This window comes from Pristiophorus japonicus, chromosome 6 (genome assembly GCF_044704955.1).
Source record: "Pristiophorus japonicus isolate sPriJap1 chromosome 6, sPriJap1.hap1, whole genome shotgun sequence".
Lineage (NCBI taxonomy): Eukaryota > Metazoa > Chordata > Chondrichthyes > Pristiophoridae > Pristiophorus > Pristiophorus japonicus.
Window position 1 is genome coordinate 217,269,446 of NC_091982.1, and position 23,959 is coordinate 217,293,404.

Here is a 23,959-nt window from a genome sequence, read left to right on the forward strand (position 1 = left end):
CTTTATCTCTTGTCTTGTTCACTTTTACAGCAGGGGATAAAATGTTCCATAAATACCCAAGAAATAGACAAATGATTCATAATCAGCACCCTTACTATCTAGGCCTTCAGCCTCTTACCATTTACCTTCTCACAGTTGTAGCTAGTGTTCATCAAGCATTATCACTGTTTCAATTGTGCACCTGTGTGAACGTGTGCCTGTGATTTAAAAACATACTTATAGCGCTCCAATGATGATCCTTCATGAGTTTTTAAGTGCAGAGGCTGATAGCGGTGCTAACTGGCTCATTGAATAATAATTGTTCTTTGTTTCAATAACGCAGCTACTCGGGTTGGTCCCAGCTGCTTTCTGAATTTGGGAGTTAAATAGCTTTTTAAAGATCAGTAAAGCTTAAAAGATCAGAGATAATCCCAGACAGACTAGCCAGCTTTTTAAGATATGGATCTATGCTTCTTTCACTTACTTCACTTTTCATTGTTCTAGGAGACATGTAAATGATTCTCCTGTCGTAAGTGTGAGATTAGTGTATTTCCTTACAGTGATTATTTATTATTGCACAACATTGTTAATGGATAGTAATTTATAAATCAAAGTTACCAGTTCAATTTATGTTTAGCTTCAGTTTATTTTTTTTGCAAAGATGCCAAAGCAGGAGGGGAGAACTGTTTAAACAATGAAAATGCTTCTACTTCTTAACCTACTGTCTGTGATGTGTGGTCCTAACACACACTTGAGGCTTTTTTCCTATGTCTCAAACAAGTCTAAACGTTATTTATATAAACAAGAATATTGCCTATATTCCCCTGTAGGTCCCCTGCAGTCAGAATCAAGGGAAGTCATAACGGGGAACAAAGAAATGGCGGACCAATTGAACAAGTACTTTGGTTCGGTATTCACGAAGGAGGACACGAACAACCTTCCGGTTATAAAAGGGGTCGGGGGGTCTAGTAAGGAGGAGGAACTGAGGGAAATCCTTATTAGCCGGGAAATTGTGTTGGGGAAATTGATGGGATTGAAGGCCGATAAATCCCCAGGGCCTGATGGACTGCATCCCAGAGTACTTAAGGAGGTGGCCTTGGAAATAGTGGATGCGTTGACAGTCATTTTCCAACATTCCATTGACTCTGGATCAGTTCCTATGGAGTGGAGGGTAGCCAATGTAACCCCACTTTTTAAAAAAGGAGGGAGAGAGAAAACAGGGAATTATAGACCGGTCAGCCTGACATCGGTAGTGGGTAAAATGATGGAATCAATTATTAAGGATGTCATAGCAGTGCATTTGGAAAAAGGTGACATGATAGGTCCAAGTCAGCATGGATTTGTGAAAGGGAAATCATGCTTGACAAATCTTCTGGAATTTTTTGAGGATGTTTCCAGTAGAGTGGATAAGGGAGAACCAGTTGATGTGGTATATTTGGACTTTCAGAAGGCTTTCGACAAGGTCCCACACAAGAGATTGATGTGCAAAGTTAGAGCACATGGGATTGGGGGTAGTGTACTGACATGGATTGAGAACTGGTTGTCAGACAGGAAGCAAAGAGTAGGAGTAAATGGGTACTTTTCAGAATGGCAGGCAGTGACTAGTGGGGTACCGCAAGGTTCTGTGCTGGGGCCCCAGCTGTTTACACTGTACATTAATGATTTAGATGAGGGGATTAAATGTAGTATCTCCAAATTTGCGGATGACACTAAGTTGGGTGGCAGTGTGAGCTGCGAGGAGGATGCTGTGAGGCTGCAGAGCGACTTGAATAGGTTAGGTGAGTGGGCAAATGCATGGCAGATGAAGTATAATGTGGATAAATGTGAGGTTATCCACTTTGGTGGTAAAAACAGAGAGACAGACTATTATCTGAATGGTGACAGATTAGGAAAAGGGGAGGTGCAAAGAGACCTGGGTGTCATGGTACATCAGTCATTGAAGGTTGGCATGCAGGTGCAGCAGGCGGTTAAGAAAGCAAATGGCATGTTGGCCTTCATAGCAAGGGGATTTGAGTACAGGGGCAGGGAGGTGTTGCTACAGTTGTACAGGGCATTGGTGAGGCCACACCTGGAGTATTGTGTACAGTTTTGGTCTCCTAACCTGAGGAAGGACATTCTTGCTATTGAGGGAGTGCAGCGAAGGTTCACCAGACTGATTCCCGGGATGGCGGGACTGACCTATCAAGAAAGACTGGATCAACTGGGCTTGTATTCACTGGAGTTCAGAAGAATGAGAGGGGACCTCATAGAAACATATAAAATTCTGACAGGGTTAGACAGGTTAGATGCAGGAAAAATGTTCCCAATGTTGGGGAAGTCCAGAACCAGGGGTCACAGTCTAAGGATAAGGGGTAAGCCATTTAGGACCGAGATGCGGAGGAACTTCTTCACCCAGAGAGTGGTGAACCTGTGGAATTCTCTACCACAGAAAGTTGTTGAGGCCAATTCACTAAATATATTCAAAAAGGAGTTAGATGAGGTCCTTACTGCTAGGGGGATCAAGGGGTATGGCGAGAAAGCAGGAATGGGGTACTGAAGTTGAATGTTCAGCCATGAACTCATTGAATGGCGGTGCAGGCTAGAAGGGCCGAATGGCCTACTCCTGCACCTATTTTCTATGTTTCTATGTTTCTAAACTCTGGCATGCCCTATTAATTCCACTAGTTTAAATCTTCCCATTTCCTTTTCCCACTCCAAAAAAGTATTTAATCTTGTACTAGCAGTGCCCCATAAGTACTTTGCTCATTAATGTGAGGGAAGGTACGGATCCTGCCTGTGGTATTTAAACACAAGACACAGGCTAGAAGCTTCTCTGGGGAAAGTATTTGTCTCTGGGACAGCTGGGCAATCTGAAACTCTTTTTGGAGTTTATCTGCAAAACAAAAAAACATTAAACTGTGCCACCCGACCTGGGTGACACACCAGACATTTACAAGGCCCCTTTTTTTTTCCTCCTTTTTTTTTGTGTTTTTCTTTTTTTTTGGTTTTTTTTTTGGGCACTAAAATCACAATTTTTCCCCAGTGCCCCCTATAAAAGGGAAGGGGGACACTAAAAGCACTGGCAATTAAAACAAATTAAACTTTAAAACGTAAAATCAAATTAAAATTTGGTTCTGGGCAATCTGAAAGCCTGATTGTACAGCTCAGCTGTCCCAGAGCTCAATGTCCAATCATTGAGCATTGGTACCTTGAGAAAACCAAGCTAAAAATGCCTTGGTGAACATTTTGATCTTTCTGTGCACATTTAAAATGCCCATCATATATATGGAGGTCAAAAATCCATGGCATGTATGCTGGGATTGTTCCTGTTGGTACACTCTAGTACTGACCCCATCAAACTTTGTGATGTTAGTGGAGGGCACCTCATTTGCAAGGATGTGACAGATGGCCATGCAATTACAGGCACGTCACAAGTACAGCCTGTACCCATCTGCCCCACGCTGCTGGAAACTCTGTCAGACCCCATTCTGTGCTCCTTTCAGCCCCTTTTTCCCAAAAAATAATGTTACCATCTTCTGGGTCCAGGTTTCTTCACTGTTCTGGGCTGCTCGCCTGGGTGGTGCCCATTGGGCCCTCCTGGATGCTGGTATGTCTCATCTGACGAAGCAAAATGGCCTCTAGTCTTACAATGGATCGTTTATGGGACAGGGAAGCAGGAAATCCCAATGTTGGGAGTCTCTGCCTTCCGTCACACCCATTCTGGCAAAACTAGCAACGTAAAGGGTGGCTGGAGGCTCTGCCCCTTATAAGGCTGAGTGAGAGTCCCCAAATGAGGACAGCAACTGGCGTATCCAGGTCCTGGCCATTTTCTGCAGTGTGCCACTAAACCTCTGCCAGAGTTCCAGCGATAGTCCAGTAAAACGGCTGAGGAAATTCAGCTTCCTCATTTTTTTTTTTAGCGCAATTATGCTTATTGAATCCTCCGACCTAAAGCTGTTGAGATTTTGCTGTGACAATTTTTAAAACTGAGAGACAGGAACAGCACAACTTTTACAATGCTGTGCTAACCATTTGCTTGTTTTATTTTTGTGATGTCATTATCATAGGCAGTCCCTCGAAATCGAGGAAGACTTGTTTCCATTCCAAATGTGAGTTCTCAGGTGACTGAACAGTCCAATTCGGGAATTACATTCTCTGTCGCAGGTGGGACAGAGAGTCGTTGGTGGAAAGGGTGGGTGGGGAGTCTGGTTTGCCGCACGCTCCTTCCGCTGCCTGCGCTTGTTTTCTGTATGCTCTCGGCGACGAGACTTGAGGTGCTCAGCCCTCCCAGATGCTCTTCCTCCACTTAGGGCAGTCTTTGGCCAGGGACTCCCAGGTGTCGGTGAGGATGTTGCACTCTACTCTTGTGATGTGAGATAAGATTGTCATCTAAGTTTCATGACTCAGTGCAACGTGATGCTGTTTTGAAACGGATGGGTTATCCAGAGTGGCCAAAGAGCTGTTGCTAGAGGAGGATGGGAACCCGGTTTACTGTTTAGGCCAGGTGTTTGTTGCATAGGAACTACAAGATTTGCATATTTAGTGATTGCTACCGCTTTTGATTACTAGTTGTAATATTCATCAAATGGAAAATCAAAGTACTTTAAAAAAAAGTTATGGTTTGAAAGGCCATATTAATGATCCATTTACAGTTTCTTATCTAAACTGAAAGGTTGTTAAAAGAAGATAGTAAGTATCAACTCCACCCAGTCTAAAAGAATTATCAATGAAACTCCAAGACAATCTGTTAGGAAATACATTTTCCTTGATATATATTTAATCAGTCAGTGTTTTATATTATATTTAATTGTACATTGAGTTTCTTTATTCTAATCTTGTTAAAACATTTTGGTAGTTGGGAAATACCCTACTTGGTGTAGTAATAAACCATACAGAGAAGAAAAGTCTTTGGTTCAAGGCCTCGTCTGTGCTGAGGTAGCTGATTTTAGCCAGGAAATGGTTGCAGCATTGCAACTTGGCCTCGATACACGTGGGTGGAGATATTGGGACCAAATTTCCCCATGAGTTGCACCTTTTCTTTTGGTGTAACTTGATTTTTCTGGTGTATCTTTTTAGTTGCAAATATGTCCATTTAATTTGCGCCAGTATAAGTGAGTTAGTTAGGTTTTTTGTTAGGTCCGTTTTTTTTTCAAGAGGAGGCGTTCCCAGCCACTCACACCATTTATGCCAATTTGGCCAGAAAAAAGTTGTACTAACTTAGGTCAACGTATGTCCTTTTGTCTGCACAGAAATCGGCAGAAGTAACTACATTTCAAACACCACCAAGCACCAAGCAAAGCACAAAAAGTAATAACAATTCAATAAAAAATAAAGAAGTGAAGTAAATAATTAAAGTAACAAATAAAAGTACTGCATCAAATCCTACCTTAAACTGAAGGATGGCCGTACTGGAGTCTATTCGGCCAGGGCAAGGTGCGGGACACCGGCAAGCCCTTCAGCCAGGGCAACAATTGGGAGAACGCAGTAGGCTGTGCGGTGGTGGTGGTGGTGGGGGGGGCAAGGGAGAGAAATGGAGAAAGAACACAGCAGGCTGTTGTGGTGGGGGGGTGGGGGGGAACAGAGAAAAAATGCGGCAGGCTGTGAGGGGGGAGAGAAACGGAGAAAGAACACGGCAGGCTGTGGGGGGGTGGGGTGGGTGCTGGTGGTGATGGGTGATGGGTGGGTGGGAGGGGGAAGGCTGAACTCTGCAGGCTATGGGGGGGGGGGGCGTTGGTGGGTGGGAGGGAGGGATGGAGGGAGAAGGCTGAACTCTGCAGGCTGTGGGGAAGGGGGGAGGGTGCTGACGAGGAGAGAAAGAAAAGTCATATGACGGGAGGGGGAGAGAACAAAAGACCTTTGGGTTTATTACCTTGTTTGGGGAGTGAGAAGAGCTGGGCTGTGTGTTTGTGTTAATGGAACATGATTCAGTTTCAATGTAAAAAATATTTTATTGAAAATTTTAGAATGTATTCACTTTAGTATAATAAAATAATTTTTTTTATCAAACTGTACTTTAATATGACTCTCTAAGATCACTTAAAAACTTTAAGATCACTTATAAACTTGTAAAGTTACAAAAGTTACAAAACAATTTCAATGTGAAAAATCTTACACTCAAAAATCACTTAAACTTCAAGATCACTTTTTAGGTGTGAAATTAAATAACTTACGAAATGTGAGAATATTTACACTCTTTAAGATCACTTAAAAACCCTAAGATCACTTATAAGTTGTAAAGTTACAAAACTTACAAAACAATTTCCATTAGAAAAAACTTACACTGTAAGATCACTTAAAAACTTTAAGGTCACTTTAGTCTTGTAAAGTTACATCACTTACAAAACAATTTACATTTGAAAACAGTTACAAGAGTAAAATCAACAACAACAACAAAAACAACAGCAGCAAAGAAAGGCTGCACCCATCTCAGATCTACATCTCGGTGAATGTGCACTGCTTCATAGGGGGTGGTGGTGTTGGTGGTGGTAGAGGGGGGTGGGGGGTTACGGCTTGGGTCTCTGCAGAGACTTGCGCGGGGATTGCCTTGGCAGTGGATTGGTCTGGCTGTGTTCCCTTATTGCAGCAGCTACCTCCCTGATGACCTGTGCTGTTGTTTCCGCTGTCTCTGAAATGTCCTCCCCCATGTCCCATGACAGTATTGCTATTTCTGCCGTCAGTGTCATTACCTCATCACCCACCCCACTGACTGTGTTCACGAGTGATCGGGTAAGCTCATTGGTCTCCATACCCAATGCCATCACCTGAGCCACATCTGTTGCACCCTCCAGCTCAGGACAGCGTGGTACATCTCTCCTTGGCCTCGCCCTGCATCTGTCTAGTGGAATCCCTCCAGTGTGAGGCACAGGCTGGAAAGGTGTGGCCATGGGTGTTACAGGCTGCATTCCAGCAGGAGTGGGACCCAGAACCTCGGACGGTGGGCCCCTGGGTGTTCCATACTGCATTCCAGGAGGAGTGGGATCCAGAACCTGGGACGGTGGGGCATTGAATGTTCCATACTCATTCCAGCAGCACTGGGAGGCGCAGGCTGGGATATTGGGGCACTGAATGATCCATACTGCATTCCAGCAGCACTGGAACCCGCAACCTCTGGACTTTCGAAAGCATCCAATGTCGGACCAAACCTGAAACCACTATGCAGGGACTGGGACAAGCTGAAACCACAGAATGTCGAACCAGACCTTAAACCACTATCCAGGGACTGGGATAAGCTGAAACCACAGAATGTTGAACCAGACCCTAAAGCACTATGCAGGGACTGTGACGAGCTGAAACCACGGAGTGTCGAAGCAGACCCTAAACCACTGTGCAGGGACTGGGCAACGCTCAAACCATGGAATGACGAATCAGAAATCATGGAAGTGCTTGGCAGCGCAGGTTCAAGATTCTCCCCTTCATACCACTCCATGGCCACCCCTTCCCCCCTACAAAGTTGGTCTGGCTCGCCCGCGTCTGAATCTTCTTCTGTATCTTCAGGATTGGCATCAGGTTCTGCAAAATATAACAGAACAGTCAAATGGTTAGCAACAGAGGAGGGGGCAGGATGGGTGGCATGAGTAAGCTCACATGTAGCAGGCCAGGCAGCAGTTTGATTTGAAGGGCCACGAGTAATTTTCAGTACTTCTCCTCTCCCTCGCGTGTGGGCCCAGCTTGTGCAGTACTGATTGCTTTTTTCCAGGCAGGACCCATCAAAGCAGCGACCCTCTGTTCCAAGAGTGTCAGTGGGTGCAGATTTGGCGGGCCTCCTTCTGTTCGAGTTCTTTCCCTTTTGTTGTGGGACAATTTCTTCTGCAAAGATGAAAACATAACTTGTTCGAGAGGGTATCTTTCTGCTGGGTGGGACATATACAGATGGTCACATTTACCAATGCAATTCCATTGACAAATGAAAATATTACTTACACTAACTGCTTGACCAAGGTCCTGCCATTTCTTTTTACACTGCCTTCCATTTCTCGTGGTATTCACCACTGCGCAGTAATCTTCTGCAAGTTTGTTCCAGCGTTTATTAATTTCTTTGGGTGGCATTTTTGCGCGACCTCTGTTGCTCGTATCCAGCTCCTGCCATCTTTCCTCGATTACATTCATTAGTACCTCCACTTCTTGATGCGTGAAATTCTTCGTTCTTGTGGCACTTGCATTGCTCTATTGAATTGACACTCAATGATTTTTAAAAACACAAAGTCCCTATTTTGCTTGCAACAATGAATGATTCTCACCTATGCAGCACTCCTTGTGGAGGTTTAGCAGCTGATTTCTTGCAGAGTACTCCAAACAGCACTCCTAAAGCTTTCAAAACATCAAGCAGGCATCCAAAACTCAGTGAGAGGTTCTCTCTTTAAGAATGGCCGATTGCCAATGTTAATGCCCCACTGAATGCGCGAACGCAGTCACTCAGATCAGGCCACGCCCCCCCCCCCCCCCCCCCCGGCCAGCACAGACCTAGCTCCGTCCCCCCCCGTCTTCATTGTACTCCACAGATGGCCCGGGAATCGTCCATGATCGCAGGGAGTATTTCGGCGCTGCTTCTGAGGTAAAATGTTGCCGGGGGGGGCTCGGAGGTGCGCAGAAAAAAACGGAGGGCCAAATTTGGGCCCAATAAACCAATCATGATCACCATTTAGTGACTTATGCTGAAAGGTGCACACGTAAGAACATTTGGTCAAGATAGAATCCATATTTGCTACAATAGCCTCTCTAATTAAATTGCCCATTAGCACTCGCTCGCTTTCTGGGCTTACAAATTCTGACTGTCCACCTGTGCAAGTTCTAATGGTGGCCAAGTCACTACCTGCAGGAAAAAAAAAAAGGGAATATTTCTGTTTTCTTGGTTAGCACATTACACACTGAATGTTCTGCATTTGTATTGTCCCATGGAAATCAAAATAGCTTTTATTTCTGGTACAGTCCAGTTCTTGAAGAACAACATGATTGCGAAGTACATTATGAAGGGTCTGGCCTGGTTTCTTCAGTGGTCTACTGTCAGTTTCCATACCTCGGGAGCCTACTACAGGTATCAGCAAAGGCAGACATCGACGACGAGGTCCAACACCGCCTCCAGTGTGCCAGCGCAGCCTTCAGCCGCCTGAGGAAGAGAGTGTTCGCGGATCAGGCCCTCAAATCTGGCACTAAGTTTATGATCAACAGGGCTGTAGTGATACCCGCCCTCCTGTATGGCTCAGACACGTGGACCACATACAGTAGACACCTCAAATCATTGGAAAAATACCACCAACGATGGCTCCGCAAGATCCTGCAAATCCCTTTGGAGGACAGACACACCAACGTCAGTGTTCTCGATCAGGCCAACATCGCCAGCATCGAAGCACTGACCACACTCAACCAGCTCCGTTGGGCAGGCCACATTGGCCGCGTGCCCGATACAAGACTCCCAAAGCAAGCGTTCTACTCGGAACTCCTACGCGGCAAGCGATCTGCAGGTGAGCAGAGGAAATGTTTCAAGAACACCCTCAAAGCCTCTTTGATAAAGTGCAATGTCCCCACCGACACCTGGGAATCCCTGGCCAAAGACCGCCCTAAGTGGAGGAAGAGCATCCAGGAGGGCGCTGAGCACCTCGAGTCTCTTCACAGACAGCATGCAGAAAACAAGTGCAGGCAGCGGAAGGAGTGTGCGGCAAACCAGTCCCACCCATCCTTTCCTTCAACGACTGTCTGTCCCACCTGTGACAGAGACTGTAATTCCTGCATTGGTCTGTACAATCACCTGAGAACTCACTTTTAGAGTGAAAGCAAGTCTTCCTCGATTTCGAGAGATTGTCTATGATGATGACTGCCAGTTTCTATTAAAACATTAAACCAGTGCGATTTTCCTATTAACCATTGAAATAATGGTGGAGCAGAAACATGCCAGTTTGGAGCTTGCATCTCTCTTGGGATAAGCACATTACTGGTATTTAAAATTGAAAATGCTGGAAATACACTGCGGGTCAGTCAACATCTGTCAGCGGTTCACATGAAGGATCACACCACGAACGTTACGAGTGTTTTTCTCTTCACAGATGCTGACTGATCTGCTATGTACTCCCAGCAGTTTCTGTTTCAGATTCCAGCATTGACAGTTTTTAATCTTTTCTATTGAATAAAAAAATACTTTGATTAGAATTTTGAGTATTAGGACAATAACCTTTTTGTTATATATGTCTTTGTATGTTTAGTTTAAACTTGCTTAACAATCAGACTTATATATAGGAAAAAAACTAATAAAGTTTAACATAAGAACATAAGAAATAGGAACAGGAGTACGGCCCCTCGAGCCTGCTCCGCCATTCAATAAGATCATGGCTGATCTGATCATCGACTCAGCTCCACTTCCCCGCCTACTCCCCATAACCCCTTATCCCCTTATCGTTTAAGAAACTGTCTATTTCTGTCTTAAGTTTATTCAATGTCCCAGCTTCCACAGCTCTCTGAGGCAGCGAATTCCACAGATTTACAACCCTCCGAGAAAAGAAATTTCACCTCATCTCTGTTTTAAATGGGCGGTCCCTTATTCTAAAATCATGCCCTCTAGTTCTAGTCTCCCCCATCAGTGGAAACATCCTCTCTGCATCCACCTTGTCAAGCCCCCTCATAATCTTATACATTTTGATATGATCACCTCTCATTCTTCTGAATTCCAATGAGTAGAGGCCCAACCTACTCAACCTTTCCTCATAAGTCAATCCCCTTATCCTCAGAATGAACCTAGTGAACCTTCCCAGAACTGCCTCCAAAGCAAGTATATCCTTTCGTAAATATGGAAACCAAAACTGCACGCAGTATTCCAGGTGTGCCCTCACCAATACCTTATATAGCTGTTGTAAGACTTCCCTGCTTTTATACTCCATCCCCTTTGCAATAAAGGCCAAGATACCATTGGCCATCCTGATCACTTGCTGTACCTGCATACTATCCTTTTGTGTTTCATGCACAAGTACCCCCTGGTCCCGCTGTACTGCGGCACTTTGCAATCTTTCTCCATTTAAATAATAACATGCTCTTTGATTTTTTTCCGCCAAAGTGCATGACCTCACACTTTCCAACATTATACTCCATCTGCCAAATTTTTGCCCACTCACTTAGCTTGTCTGTGTCCTTTTGCAGATTTTTTGTGTCCTCCTCACGCATTGTTTTTCTCCCATCTTTGTATCGTCGGCAAACTTGGCCACGTTGCACTCAGTTCCTTCTTCCAAGTCGTTATAGATTGTTATAGATAATATAGATTGTAAATAGATGGGGCCCCAGCACTGATCCCTACGGTACCCCACTAGTTACTGGTTACCAACCAGAGAATGAACCATTTATTCCGACTCTCTGTTCTCTGTTAGCCAATCCTCTATCCATGCTAATATATTACCCCAAACCCCGTGAACTTTTATCTTGTGCATTAACCTTTTATGTGGCACCTTGTCAAATGCCTTCTGGAAGTCCAAATACACCACATCCACTGGTTCCCCTTTATTCATCCTGTTCGTTACATCCTCAAAGAACTCCAGCAAATTTGTCAAACATGACTTCCACTTCATAAATCCATGCTGACTCTGCCTGGCCGAATTTTGCTTTTCCAAATGTCCTGCTACTGCTTCTTTAATAATGGACTCCAATATTTTCTGAACCACAGATAGGCTAACTGGTCTATAGTTTCCTGCTTTTTGTCTGCCTCATTTTTTTAAAGTTTGCCTGCAATATGTCTCGTCAAAGTAGTTTGGTAGTAGGATGCAGCATTTGACTCAATTAGTAAAGATGTTTCACATGAGATTTTACCATATCAAGTTACACTTCTGCATTATTTCCTTGAGAACTAACCAAATGAATGATGAGGAATGTATGAGCAACTGTGACTATAGTGTTGCAATACAGCTGTTAAAATCAGTGCATTGGAATGCTTAGTGCTAACAGAACAATGTGCTTCACAGTCTCCATTTGTTTAATCTGACAGCCTTCCTTGCCCACTTGAGCTGTATTATTTGTTTTTGGGATTGCTTAGGTTAGCGTTGTTTGATGTGAGGGAAGACTTTGACCCTTATACTTTGTACTTTGCTGTGGTTTTGGATTTTTTTTCCAACAGAATCCTGAACTATAGCCAAAAGCATCTTGCAACCTTATGTAACAATACTGGTCCCATAAATCTTAGTCATCTCAGTTATGGATTTGAAACCTGGCCCAAGGTAGATTGATAGTTTTGGTTAATCTGGTTTTATACAGTTGGAAGAAGTTTATTGTACCAATTAAAACTCTTGGATAATTTTGTAACCATCAGAGAGGATGAGATCAGTTTATAACCTTCAGGTGACGTAAATGTTTTAACTCCCTCTTTTCACTTTCATTCAACCTCTGCTTGTTTTAAGGGAAACACAGCCTAGCGATGACAAAATGATGCCATTTAGACCAGCAGAACTATTAAATCTGAGACACAAAACTGATAGCATGTAAATGTTTTGAATTCCATCCCTTTACTCCTCTGGTTATTTACATTAACACTCCATTTCTCTTCCATTAAAAGTCAAGTGTTATCCCACTGTGGGGACTTCAAAAATGTTACCAGAAGGTTCTATATAAAGCTATATAAATAACATCGTGACACTCCCATTCTTTCTTCCAGCTTGTAAAATTGGATACTACAAGGCCTTGTCGACAGATCCAAGCTGCTCAAAGTGTCCACCACACAGCTCTTCCGCGCAGGAAGCTTCCACATACTGCATCTGTGAAAGGGGTTACTTCAGAGCCAAAAATGATCCCTTGTCTATGCCTTGTACAAGTGAGTCTTTTTTTTTTACATATTGTCTCAATTGTTTGTGTTTTGAAACGCAATTAGGTCCCTATTTCTGCCAACAATTCCAACAACGGAGCAATTTTAATATAATAAATGTGCCACGGCGTATTACAGATCTAAAAATGTATGAGCAGTTTTGCATTAATGGAGTTCAAATTGGAGTGGATTTTCATCTTTTGCCACCAAAGAGGGATGCCAATATATTTAAATACATTTAGTAGTTAAAAATAGAATAGAGTGGGCCCGAAATTCAGTACCGCTGGAAAGCTGGTGCTCCCCCCACCTTTTTGTGGCCATTAGCGCCAAAATGTTTTCGTGGCTGGGCCACCCCATATTCAGCTCCAAAAGTGAACAACTGGGTTCCAGCGCTAATGAACCCTTCCAAAGTGGATTTTTCAGTGGTGTGGCTGTCTTAATTTGAGCGTTATCACCACTGAGAAAATCAGTATGCAGGTAAGGATTTCTAATGAGCCAGCTGCTCCTTGGCCTTTAAAAAGCCAAGGTTTGCAGCAAGGCCCTGAGGGGGGGAAGGAGGTTGGAAGGATGGCTGGTGTAAGAGGTGCAAGGAGAGCCAAAAAGTTCACTGATATGGAGCTGGAGACATTAATGGACGGTTTGGAGGACTGTTTTCTGACGTGAGGAGATCTGGCAGACAGGCAGTACATAATGCATGGAGGGAGATTGTAGGGGAGGTGTCAGGCACTTCCATATATGTGAGGACGCACCCACCCAGGAAGGCGCTATCCAGTCTGCACCCGGCCCTTCCAAGGTGGCGATGGGTCGATACCTCCTCGCTCTGGGGCGACCAGGATCCTTCTCCTCCTCCTCAGGTGGTACTGCTGGCTCCACCTCCATCGGCTGTCCCCTCATGATGTCCAGATTGTGCAGTATGCAGCAGACCACGATGGTTATGGAGACCCGTTGAGGAGAGTACTGCAAGGTACCACCAGAGCGGTCCAGGCACTGGAACCTCTGCTTAATGATGCCTATGCACTGCTTAATGATGCATCTGGTGGCACAATGAGCTTCATTGTATGCATGCTCTGGCGCTGTCCTGGGGTTCCGCAGAGGAGTGAGCAGCCAAGTGGACAGGGGATATCCCTTGTCCCCAAGCAGCCAACCGCAATCCCGATTCGGGCTGGTGAAAATGGTGGGCACACTGGTCTGGCACAGAATGAATGAATCATGGCTGCTACCTCCCTTTTGCCCGCTGCCAGTCTGCACGGTGCTGATGGTGATGCCTTTTCCTGCGTGCCACCCTGCTTCTGAGCAAGTGTGCCAGTTGTCGCCCTCCCAACACTCTTCCCATCCTCAGGGTGAATCCTGCCAAGCGGGTCTCTGCAGTCCACAGGACTCCACTAAAGAGTTAGACCTGAAAGTTGTACAAAAGTACAGGGGTGTAAACCTCTGAGCAGCACTGAGCAGGTTTAATGAAACCAAAACAATTAATAAAACTACAGGTGTATGAAAAGATAAATACTGCGCATGCTGGAAAATTAAATAAAAACAATATTAATAAAACGATATGAAAAGATAAATACTGTGCATGTTGGAAAATGAAATAAAAACAATAATAATTAATAAAATTATATCAAAAGATAAATACTGCGGATGCATGCTGGATAATGAAATAAAAACAATAATAAGTAATAAAACTTTTTACCTACCAAAGGGCCACCAGTATTGCGTTTGAGCACCGTATCGAAAACCTCGCGGGTGCACTGCCGGGAAAAGTCCTACCTTTTATTCGGTGAATTTCGCTGTGGTAGTCCCTTTCAGTGGCCCACATGCTGCAGACCTCACCGCTGGAAATCTTCCTTTACTGTGGCTTCACTGCGCCGTTTCCGGCGGAAGTGAACACCGCTGAAATCCTCCCCGAGCTGAATATGGCTTGGGAAGGGAAAAGTACTCGACCGTGGTGACCGATCGATGTTTTTGATTGACCGCCCAAACTCCGCAGTAGCTGTCAATCGGGGACGGTGAATTTCAGGCCCTATGTATCAGCCCAGTGATTAGGTTGAAAAGAGATGCCAACACTGGATAGTAATGTATTAGTAGAGTAAAGGGGTGTAAACAAAGAAAGCTATGTGTTTAATTGCACTTTCAATTCAAGAAAAAGGGCGAGTGGGGAAGCAGATGCTGAGTGCTAGTAGGAAATGAATCACAGGAGATGACCGAGAGCATGATGAAAGAGGGGTTTTCAGGAGGTTTTTGAAAGTGGGAAAGAAGTATCAAGAGAAAGGAGTTCCAGAGTTCAAAGCCACGGTGGTTAACCATTCTTCTGGCTTTCATGAAGCAGGTCTGCCGTTTTCTAAGATCATCCTTATTTGGATTCCTGCTGTGTTCATGACTAAAGTACCAAACACACTTGCCACGCAGAGTGGAGCAAGGGGATGGGGTGGAGGCAGACATCAGTAGGCCAGAGCTGGAAGAGTGTAGGGCACGTGCTTAGATGTAGAAAGGTGGCGATGAACTCAGTCAGGAGAAGACACCGACAGTTAGTCTGTAAAATGCATTCATTAGTTGCAGTTTATGACCAACTGGATCTCCTGTCCCCTCAAATGGAGTACATAGCTATTGAAAGCTCCAAGGACACGAACCAATGAGAGAAGCTGTTTGAATGTTCCCCAAGGTGGGGAGAGTCTAACCTGGGTTCTCGATGTAAACTGTCTGAAGGATAGTTCAGTATCAATAGACCTCCTGCACCAAGGGAATGTGTTTTTAAAATAAATCAATTTGATCTCATTGAAAATTGCTTAGGGATTAGACCATGAAACTAAGATTTTACAATTCACTAAAACATGTCAGGGTGATGTTAAAGTAACTGAAGTTTAGCAGTACATCAGACCACTTCATTAGTCTCACTCGATGAGTATTAGATCTAAGAATCAATGATAATTTGTGAAGTAATTCAATTTAAACACTTGTGGATTTTCATCTTTTTAACAAATAGAGGAAATACCAATATGGTTATCATATTGCAATAGAATTGGTATCAACCTATCAAACAAGTTTGAAATGAGTTGCCAACTCTAAGAGTATAAATGCAAAGCTATGTTTTAATCACACTTTGAACTCAATACAGAAAATAAATCACATTAATTGGTCAATATAAACTCTGAATAATCCTTTGCAATATTCAAAACTGACATCTGTAGATGCAACTTTCTCAACATTTAACTTTATATCGATTTTTCAATTTTGGAATTGTATTGTGGGAACCATTACACAGAAGATCTCGTTTTAAGGAGCTGCAATGCGCCCACGATTTCCCGACACACGTACATTCATAAAAGGAGACCTAGAGAATGTGCCAAGAGGCATGTAAAGTTGATGTTAATAGAAGGGCAAATTTTGCAAAAGTATTTTACATTGCTAGTGCTACCGATTATGAAGTAGAATGAGAAGAATATGTATGTTTTTAAAGGAACAATTTTCAAAAAAGATTCTCTTTAATTTGGTCCAATCAAAATGAAAAAGATTTTTTTATAAAGGCACTGACTGTTGCTGAGCTACAGGTTACAGTGCTGGAAATTTCATTGATTTTAACCTCTGTTTTTCTGACACCAATTTCTCCCTAATTTTATTGTCTACTAAATCTTGCTTTCATGTACATAAAGGCAAGACCAATTCCGAGGGCTGTCTGTTATGGGGAGTTTATTGTTTGCTGTACCTTCTGCTCTCCTGACACTAGATTATTTCCTAATCTACCTTCCACCATTGCTGATCTTTCTCTCAGTCACTTACACTGTGCTCTCTGGAACTCACTCCCTCAGCCTTGTGTAATAATTCCACTCCAAGGTTGTTCAAAATGGTGACAATCATGGTAAAATGGTCGAAAATCTGATCTGCTCAACACCAGTTTTGTTGTTTGGCAACAAGACCTAATGCAGACAATGTTTGTCAACACAAGTTTGGATACAAATGTATTACCTCTTTCCAGTCGAAATTTGGAATGAGCATTAAATGTAAATCGGCTTCTCATGTTGAATGATAAATGGTGCAGAATACCAAAGAGACTTGTTAACAGGTAATGTAATCTGAGCACCACCGTTTGAATAAACCAGCCTCCAGCAAACTAAACACTTTCCATATCTGTTGAAAGAAATCTCTTAGTGCTGGTGATATGTGGAGTTGTCAGGAAAGAAGCAAAAAAAAAACAGCGATCCTTTGAGAATATTAAAGTAACATATTTCTCTTGTTTACCATCATTTGCTTTCACAGAAAAGTGCCTTTCTGCTTTAATGAGTTAACAAAAATTTATCAGTTGCTTGTATTGGCCACATCAGCCCATGTTGAGTATGTCGGGTGTTGGCCGGAAGTGATGAAACTGAAAAGATTCTGAAACCACTCACAAAATCCCCTTCAAAACCGAGCTCAAGTACTGAGCCTTTCAAGACTAGTTTTGAAATGAGACATAGAAATCAGGAAGCTTTTATTTTCAATTGAAAATGTCCTCATCTCCTTTGCATAATATGGCTGAAATTTTTCCAGTGCTGAAACGTCTTCCTCCTCCATACCAGTCAGCTGTTATAGATAAAGCATGGAACAAATGTGAAATAATACGATTTGCATAACATTACTATTATTTTCTTCCCTCTTTCTCCCCCTCCCCCCACCCCTCCACATATAACTTGTTGCACTACTTTACTATAGGCAGTGACTCCATTGAGATATTAGTCCACCTATGCAGGCAGCCCTCCAGTACCATGATCAAGTAGCCATTCTTCATATTTGAGCCTGGGCAGTTGCATGTTGGTAGACTATTTGGTCATTTATAGACCTGCCCGATCCTGTCATCACCGGATGTCCATATTTACTTCCCAGCATGTGTTACTGGATTGGCAGTCACAACACTGGCTGTTCCTTCCCCCTTAGCCAGGATCACTAAGTCCAATTGTAGTATTACCCCAGGTGAAGCAGCTAACTTAGCAATAACTAGGGCTCAATAATAACTAGGGGTTGAATCTTGGACCCAATTCATATGTGTGACTCAGTATTTAGCTGATGACACCCAGCTTTACCTCACCACCACATCTCTCGACCATTCCCCGGTCTCTAAATTGTCTGACTACTTGTCCGACATCCAGTTCTGGACGAGCAGAAATTTTCTCCAATTGAATATTGGGAAGACCGAAGCCATTGTTTTCGGTCCCTGCCACAAACTCCGTTCCCTAGCCACTGACTCCATCCAGCTCCCCAACTCCTGTCTGAGGCTGAACCAGACTGTTCACAACCTTGGTGCCATATTTGACCCTGAAATGAGCTTTCGACCACATATCCGCAACATAACTAAGACCGCCTATTTCCACCTCTGAAACATTGCCCATCTCCGCCCTTGCCTCAGCTCATCCATACCTTTGTTACCTCTAGACTTGACTACTCCAACTGGCTGGCCTCCCACATTCTACCCTACATAAACTAGAGGTGATCCAAAACTCGGCAGCCTGTGTCCTAACTCACACCAAGTTCTGTTCACCCATCACCCCTGTGCTCACTGACTTACGTTGGCTCCCGGTTAAGCAATGCCTCAATTTCAAAATTCTCATCCTTGTTTTCAAATCCCTCCATGGCTTTGCCCCTCCCTATCTCTGTAATTTACTCCAGCCCCACAACCCCCCCAAGATGTCTGTGCTCTTCTAATTCTGCCCTCTTGAGAATCACTGATTATAATCGCTCAACCATTGCTGTCCGTGCCTTCTGTTGCCGAGGCCCTAAGCTCTGGAATTCCCTGCCTAAACCTCTCCGCATCGCTACCTCTCTTTTCTCCTTCAAGACGCTCCTTAAAACTTACCTCTTTGACCAAGCTTTTGGCACCTGCCCTAATTTCTCCTTATGTGGCTCGGTGTCAAATTTTTTGCCTCATAATACTCCTGTGATGCATCTTGGGATGTTTCACTACGTTAAAGGCGCTATATAAATACAAGGTGTTGTATTAAATTGTCTGCCGTGTTTCCAACAGTGACTACATTTCAAAAGTACTTAATTGGCTGTACAGGGCTTTGGGATATCCTACGTCGTGAAAGGAGGTATATAAATGCCTCGGGGAGCCCTATTAAGCATTATTTTTAAAGCCCGTTATACCACATCAAATTTGGATTGATTCCTAGTAGATGTTATCTTTGCAAATAGTAACCCTATTCATCCAAAGTAAATCAGAGGGCTTTATTTCAGTTGTGTGCTGTTTCTATAGCACTGGTTAATGCATTTTTGTTAAATTCATATTTGCTAAATTCATGTTTGCACTTTTTAACACAGTCATTAATCCATTTAAAGTAAGCATTAACCAGTGTGATGAAAATAGTACATAGAACATAACCACCACCCCCCCCCAAGTTGGGAGGAGCAGGCCAGCAATGAGCCATTTGTTCTGTTTTTTTATTGTCCTTTAACAAGTTGTGGAAGTACCGGTGCAAGATGCTTACTTGTCAAACCAATTCCTTTTAAAATCATTCCATTTTAATTACCTTTAATTTCTTCCCCCAATGAGAATCAATACCAGTAATAAAGATACACTGATGCCACTGATCTTTGCTCTTTGAACCCAGACAATCCCAGAACCAGAAATCCGAGCACAAATTGCATATTACCAGTATTGATTTCCTCCGGTGAAAAATAATGAAAATATATTTTTAAATGGGCACTGTCTGAAAGGGCATGTTTATAGTGAGGCTTGTTCATGCAAATTGGAACAAAATATAATTAAAGTACAGTGGAGCATTAGCCCTATTCCCCACATCAACACAAGTAGTCCAAGAAAACCATTCTCCTACTGAGGTTTTTAAATTTTATGTTACATATTACATTAACTGCATTTCATTTCCAAATAAATGTTCAACACTAACTGCATAGTCTCATTTAAAAGTGTTTCTGTCTGCTAATGGGGTTTGGTAACGGTTTCAAAACTACTGGGACTGCAAACTGTGCTTTTCTAAGGACTTAGCAAACAACCTGAGACATTTCAGAAACACCAACATGATCGTTTTACTTCATATTAAACCATTTAGTTGTGCAAGAACACCAAAAAGAGAATTTAATTGCTGTGTTGTAAAAACTTAATTTAATTAATAATGAGACGATTGTAGCTGTGCAAAGTGCACAGCTCTAGCTGGTTTAGAAAGGAAATGGGTACCCTTCTCTGCAGGCTGCTGCATAATGCAGCTTTTCCTTTTGGTGAGCTTCATGCTTCCACTTTGTTGTGCAACCATGTCTCTCTTCTTTAGTGCACTGCTCCTCGACTCTTGCTAGCATCTGCTACCCAGTTTTACGCCTCACTGGTTCCCTGTTTAGACACTGTCGTGCCCTGTCCCACATAATAATTATTGACTTTTGCTTCCAAAAAGCTCTTATTCAGCGCGGGACATTTTCCCACGTGAACACAGAGCATTCCGTTGAGATGCAGTCTGAAGAGTCCAATCCACAAAATGAACTTTTAATAAACTAGAAATATTTCCTTCCAAATCTCTTAACTATACTTTTATACTCTGATTTTTCTTTGATAGCGCGATCCTTGCAGTTGTGTATTGAGCACCTGGGTTTTTATCGCTTATAATTCAGAATGCAATGGAAAAGTTTACCAAGTGCATTCAATTGTTGTATCTGAACAAAGATTGATTTGCAGTAATTTATGCTGTGCTTTTGTATAGGAGGCTGCAAAGTTACGCAAAACAGAAATAGTTAATTTTGCCAGTGTTCAGTAAGGCTGCACCACAGTATATAAACAGTAATGCTGATGTCACAGAAGCAGATTATATTCAGTATCTGTTAGCATCTCTTGGCAGCTTTATGTTTTTTATTGCTTTTTGCCCATGGCCATTACATAAAACATTAGAAATCCAAGATAAACAAGTTAATATGAATGAACTGGAAGGAAGTACGACGACCGAGATGATAAAAAAAGGTTCACGTCTGTTTTAAAATATTTGACAGTGATTTATTTTCAACAAATGCCCTTAAGATGTTTTAAAAAGGATTAAGTGGATTGAATATTGTATCGAATTTTTCAAACACAATAAAGTTGTCATTCACCGGATTTCTCCACTCTAACCAGGACCACCCTCTGCTCCGCTGAACCTGATTTCCAACATCAATGAGACATCTGTGATCCTGGAGTGGAGTCCTCCCCAGAACAACGGGGGCAGGCACGACGTTACCTACAATGTTATCTGTAAGAAATGCACCAATGACCTCAGCCGATGCCGGCCATGTGGGAGTGGCATTCATTTCATCCCCCAGCAGACGGGCTTGAAAAACACCAAGGTCTCTATTACTGATCTTCAGGCTCACACCAATTACACCTTCGAAATTTTTGCAGTAAATGGAGTCACAAACCAGAATCCTAGCCACGACCAATCTGTCTTAGTCACGGTCACAACCAACCAGGCAGGTAAGAGTGTGAAATTACACATTAAGTGCCGCAATTGCTGCTTTATTATTTGACATTTTATACATTATTGATGTTGGGTCTTTTAAGAAGTATCACCAGGAAACCCGCACTGTGACAGAGGTCACTTTAGAGACATTCAAAACTTTATTCAAATTCTTTGTTTTTAATTCTTTTGTGCTCATCAAGATGAGAGCTGTTAGTGCTGAGGAATGGAGTTCATCCCAGTTCAGTCACCCACTGGCAGCACCAAGCAATCCCAGGTCAAGTAGAGCATAGCCAGATGCAAAGTAAGGCTCTTCCTGTGCTGTCCCATCAGTATACATCAGCCCCAACCTCAGAAGAGCATTTCCCTTTTGGGCCAATGTGACATCTTCCCCATTTCCCATACCAACCATCCTGTGGTACATCTTAAGTGAGATTGCCAATTCGGATCAGCTATTGCAATGATAAGCTATTGACAATTCCCAAATTTATTCCACATTGGCCAAAAGCTAGAGGAGACATTTAACATATCAGATTGAGCAGGATTTGAACCCAGGCCCAAGAGGTAAAGGGCAGTGTCAAACCCACTGTGCCACACAGACTCCCAGGATTTTGCCACTGCTCAGAAGGCGAGTTCAGTGTTAAAATCTAAAAGATTGACAGCAGGACGGTATCCTGCAGTGTTAAAATCTAAAAGATTGACAGCAGGACGGTATCCTACTCTGACCCGCCTCTGTGTAAGTTTCCCAAGTGCCGGGTCTGCCTGTGCTTTACAGACCCGGCAATAAGCAATGGGTGAGCTAATTGAAATAGTTAAGAGGGTGTTTAAAGGTATTTGAACAGCATTTTACTACCTACTACCTATTTTTCAACTTTTTGACGAGGTGCCTGTCACTCAGGGATCACGTCAGGTAAATAGGTTGGGTTTTCAGTAACTCTCCATTCCTCTGAATAGATGACAGCTGCAAAAGTGATATAAAAGTTACCATTTCACAGCTGTTCACTTTCCAATGTCAGAAGCTGGGACCTTCAGGATTTGGAACACACTTTTCAGCTTTAGGAAGTTTGGAAGTATTTAGAGTAAGCTCTCTATCTCTCTATCCACTGTCACTTCTTTGGAGCAAACTCTCTCATCATTGACAGATCGCTTCTGTCATCTCAACTTCACCTGCCATCTATTCCAGCAGATTTGTTTGGGAATTCAACCAAATATTCTTTGATATAAAAATAGAAAATGCTGGAAATACTCAGCAAGTCAGGCAGCATCTGTGGAGCGAGAAATAGAGTTAACAGTTCAGGTCGATGACATTTCGTCAGAACTGGAAGCTTACATACTGTAAAGAATATACAATATTAAAAGTCTTGATAGTGTGGTCCATGCTTTAAATCAACAACCAGTGATACTGCTACAGATTCATGGATAATAATAAATGGGTACATTCTAAACTAATGAGTATTGACATGAAGTTCTCCTTATGCTTAAACGAACCATGCTTGAATACCACAATTACAGATAAAACTAGTAGAATTGGCTTTATGCCTCACTTGAACAAGGACCAACATTATGAAGATATCGGTCTGCTTATTTGTGCAACACTTCAATTATCTTCCACCTCCATGCATTTCCTGCTATAGATAGAATAAAAATTCAAGCCAATGCAGTCATTTTAAATATGAGTTCCGAGCATGTCCTGGAGTGTGGCTCTTCATGCAAGCTCAGTAATGCAAGCATCAATTTTTTATCGATTGTACACTGTCTAGACTGCTGTAGTCACTAGATGTGGCTTACCATTTCCAGAGAACAGCCAATAATTATTGTTTAAAACACAAATTATTTTAAAACACAACTGTGCAGAAACAGATTGATTTTTTTTTTAAAAGAACCAAAACAGTTTTTTTGTGGTAGAGAAACCAGTTAGCAGATAATTGGATCTTCCTGAAAGGTTCTTTTCGAAGATGGCTGGGCATTGCTTAGGTGAAGCAAGCATAACTCGGCAGAAAGCTATCCATCTGCTATTCCGGCAATGAGATGACGTTTTTTTTTAATCATTTGGCCTCACAACTCTTTTGGGGACAAAAATAAACATTAGTTCAAGTGCCCCCCGATCTGGGGGACACTCCAGACACTTTTCAACTGCTCTATTTTTTTGTTTTTTTTTGTGTTTTTTGGGGGGGCTTTAAAAGCATAAATTATTACAAATGCCCCCTATAAAAGGGGAGGGGGTCACTAAAAACCCGGCATTTAAAACAAATTAAACTGTAAAACATATAAAATTAAATTAAAATTTGGTTGCCGGGGGTGACGATGCACTCCAGTCCCTCTGGCGCCCACCTCTCGTGGAAGGCTGCAAGCGTACCGGTGGACACCGCGTGTCATTTGATCTCACAACTCTTTTGGTTGGAAACAGAAATAAACATTAGTTCAAATGCCCCCCGATCTGGGGGACACTCCAAACACTTATCATGACCCTTTTTATATATTTTTTTTTTTGTATTTTTTTGTGGGTTTTTTTGGGGGGGGGGCTTTAAAAGCATAAATTATTACAAGTGCCCCCTATAAAAGGGGAGGGGGACACTAAAAACCCAGCAATTAAAACAAATTAAACTTTAAAACATATAAAATCAAATTAAAATTTGGTTGCCGGGGGTGACGATGCACTCCAGTCCCTCCGGCGCCCACCTCTCGCGGAAGGCCGCGAGCGTACTGGTGGACACCGCGTGTCATTTGGTCTCACAAAGGAGTTGAGTAAAAATCAGCTGATAGTGATTAATGAACAAGTACCCAGAGGAGCTCCCCCTTTAAGATATGAGGAGGGGAAAGATTTTGATCATAGCTGAGAAGT

At 42.8% G+C, this 23,959-nt stretch overlaps 1 protein-coding gene across 1 annotated transcript in view; it reads left to right on the plus strand.

Annotated features, from left to right (window-relative positions):
* The window catches only part of LOC139265961 (ephrin type-A receptor 4), a 120,015-nt gene that overhangs the window by 44,260 nt on the left and 51,796 nt on the right, over nt 1-23,959 (plus strand). Inside the window, exons 4-5 of the mRNA XM_070883599.1 lie at nt 12,578-12,733; nt 20,799-21,134. Coding sequence (XP_070739700.1) covers nt 12,578-12,733; nt 20,799-21,134 — 492 coding nt within the window. The remainder of the gene's footprint in view (nt 1-12,577; nt 12,734-20,798; nt 21,135-23,959) is intronic.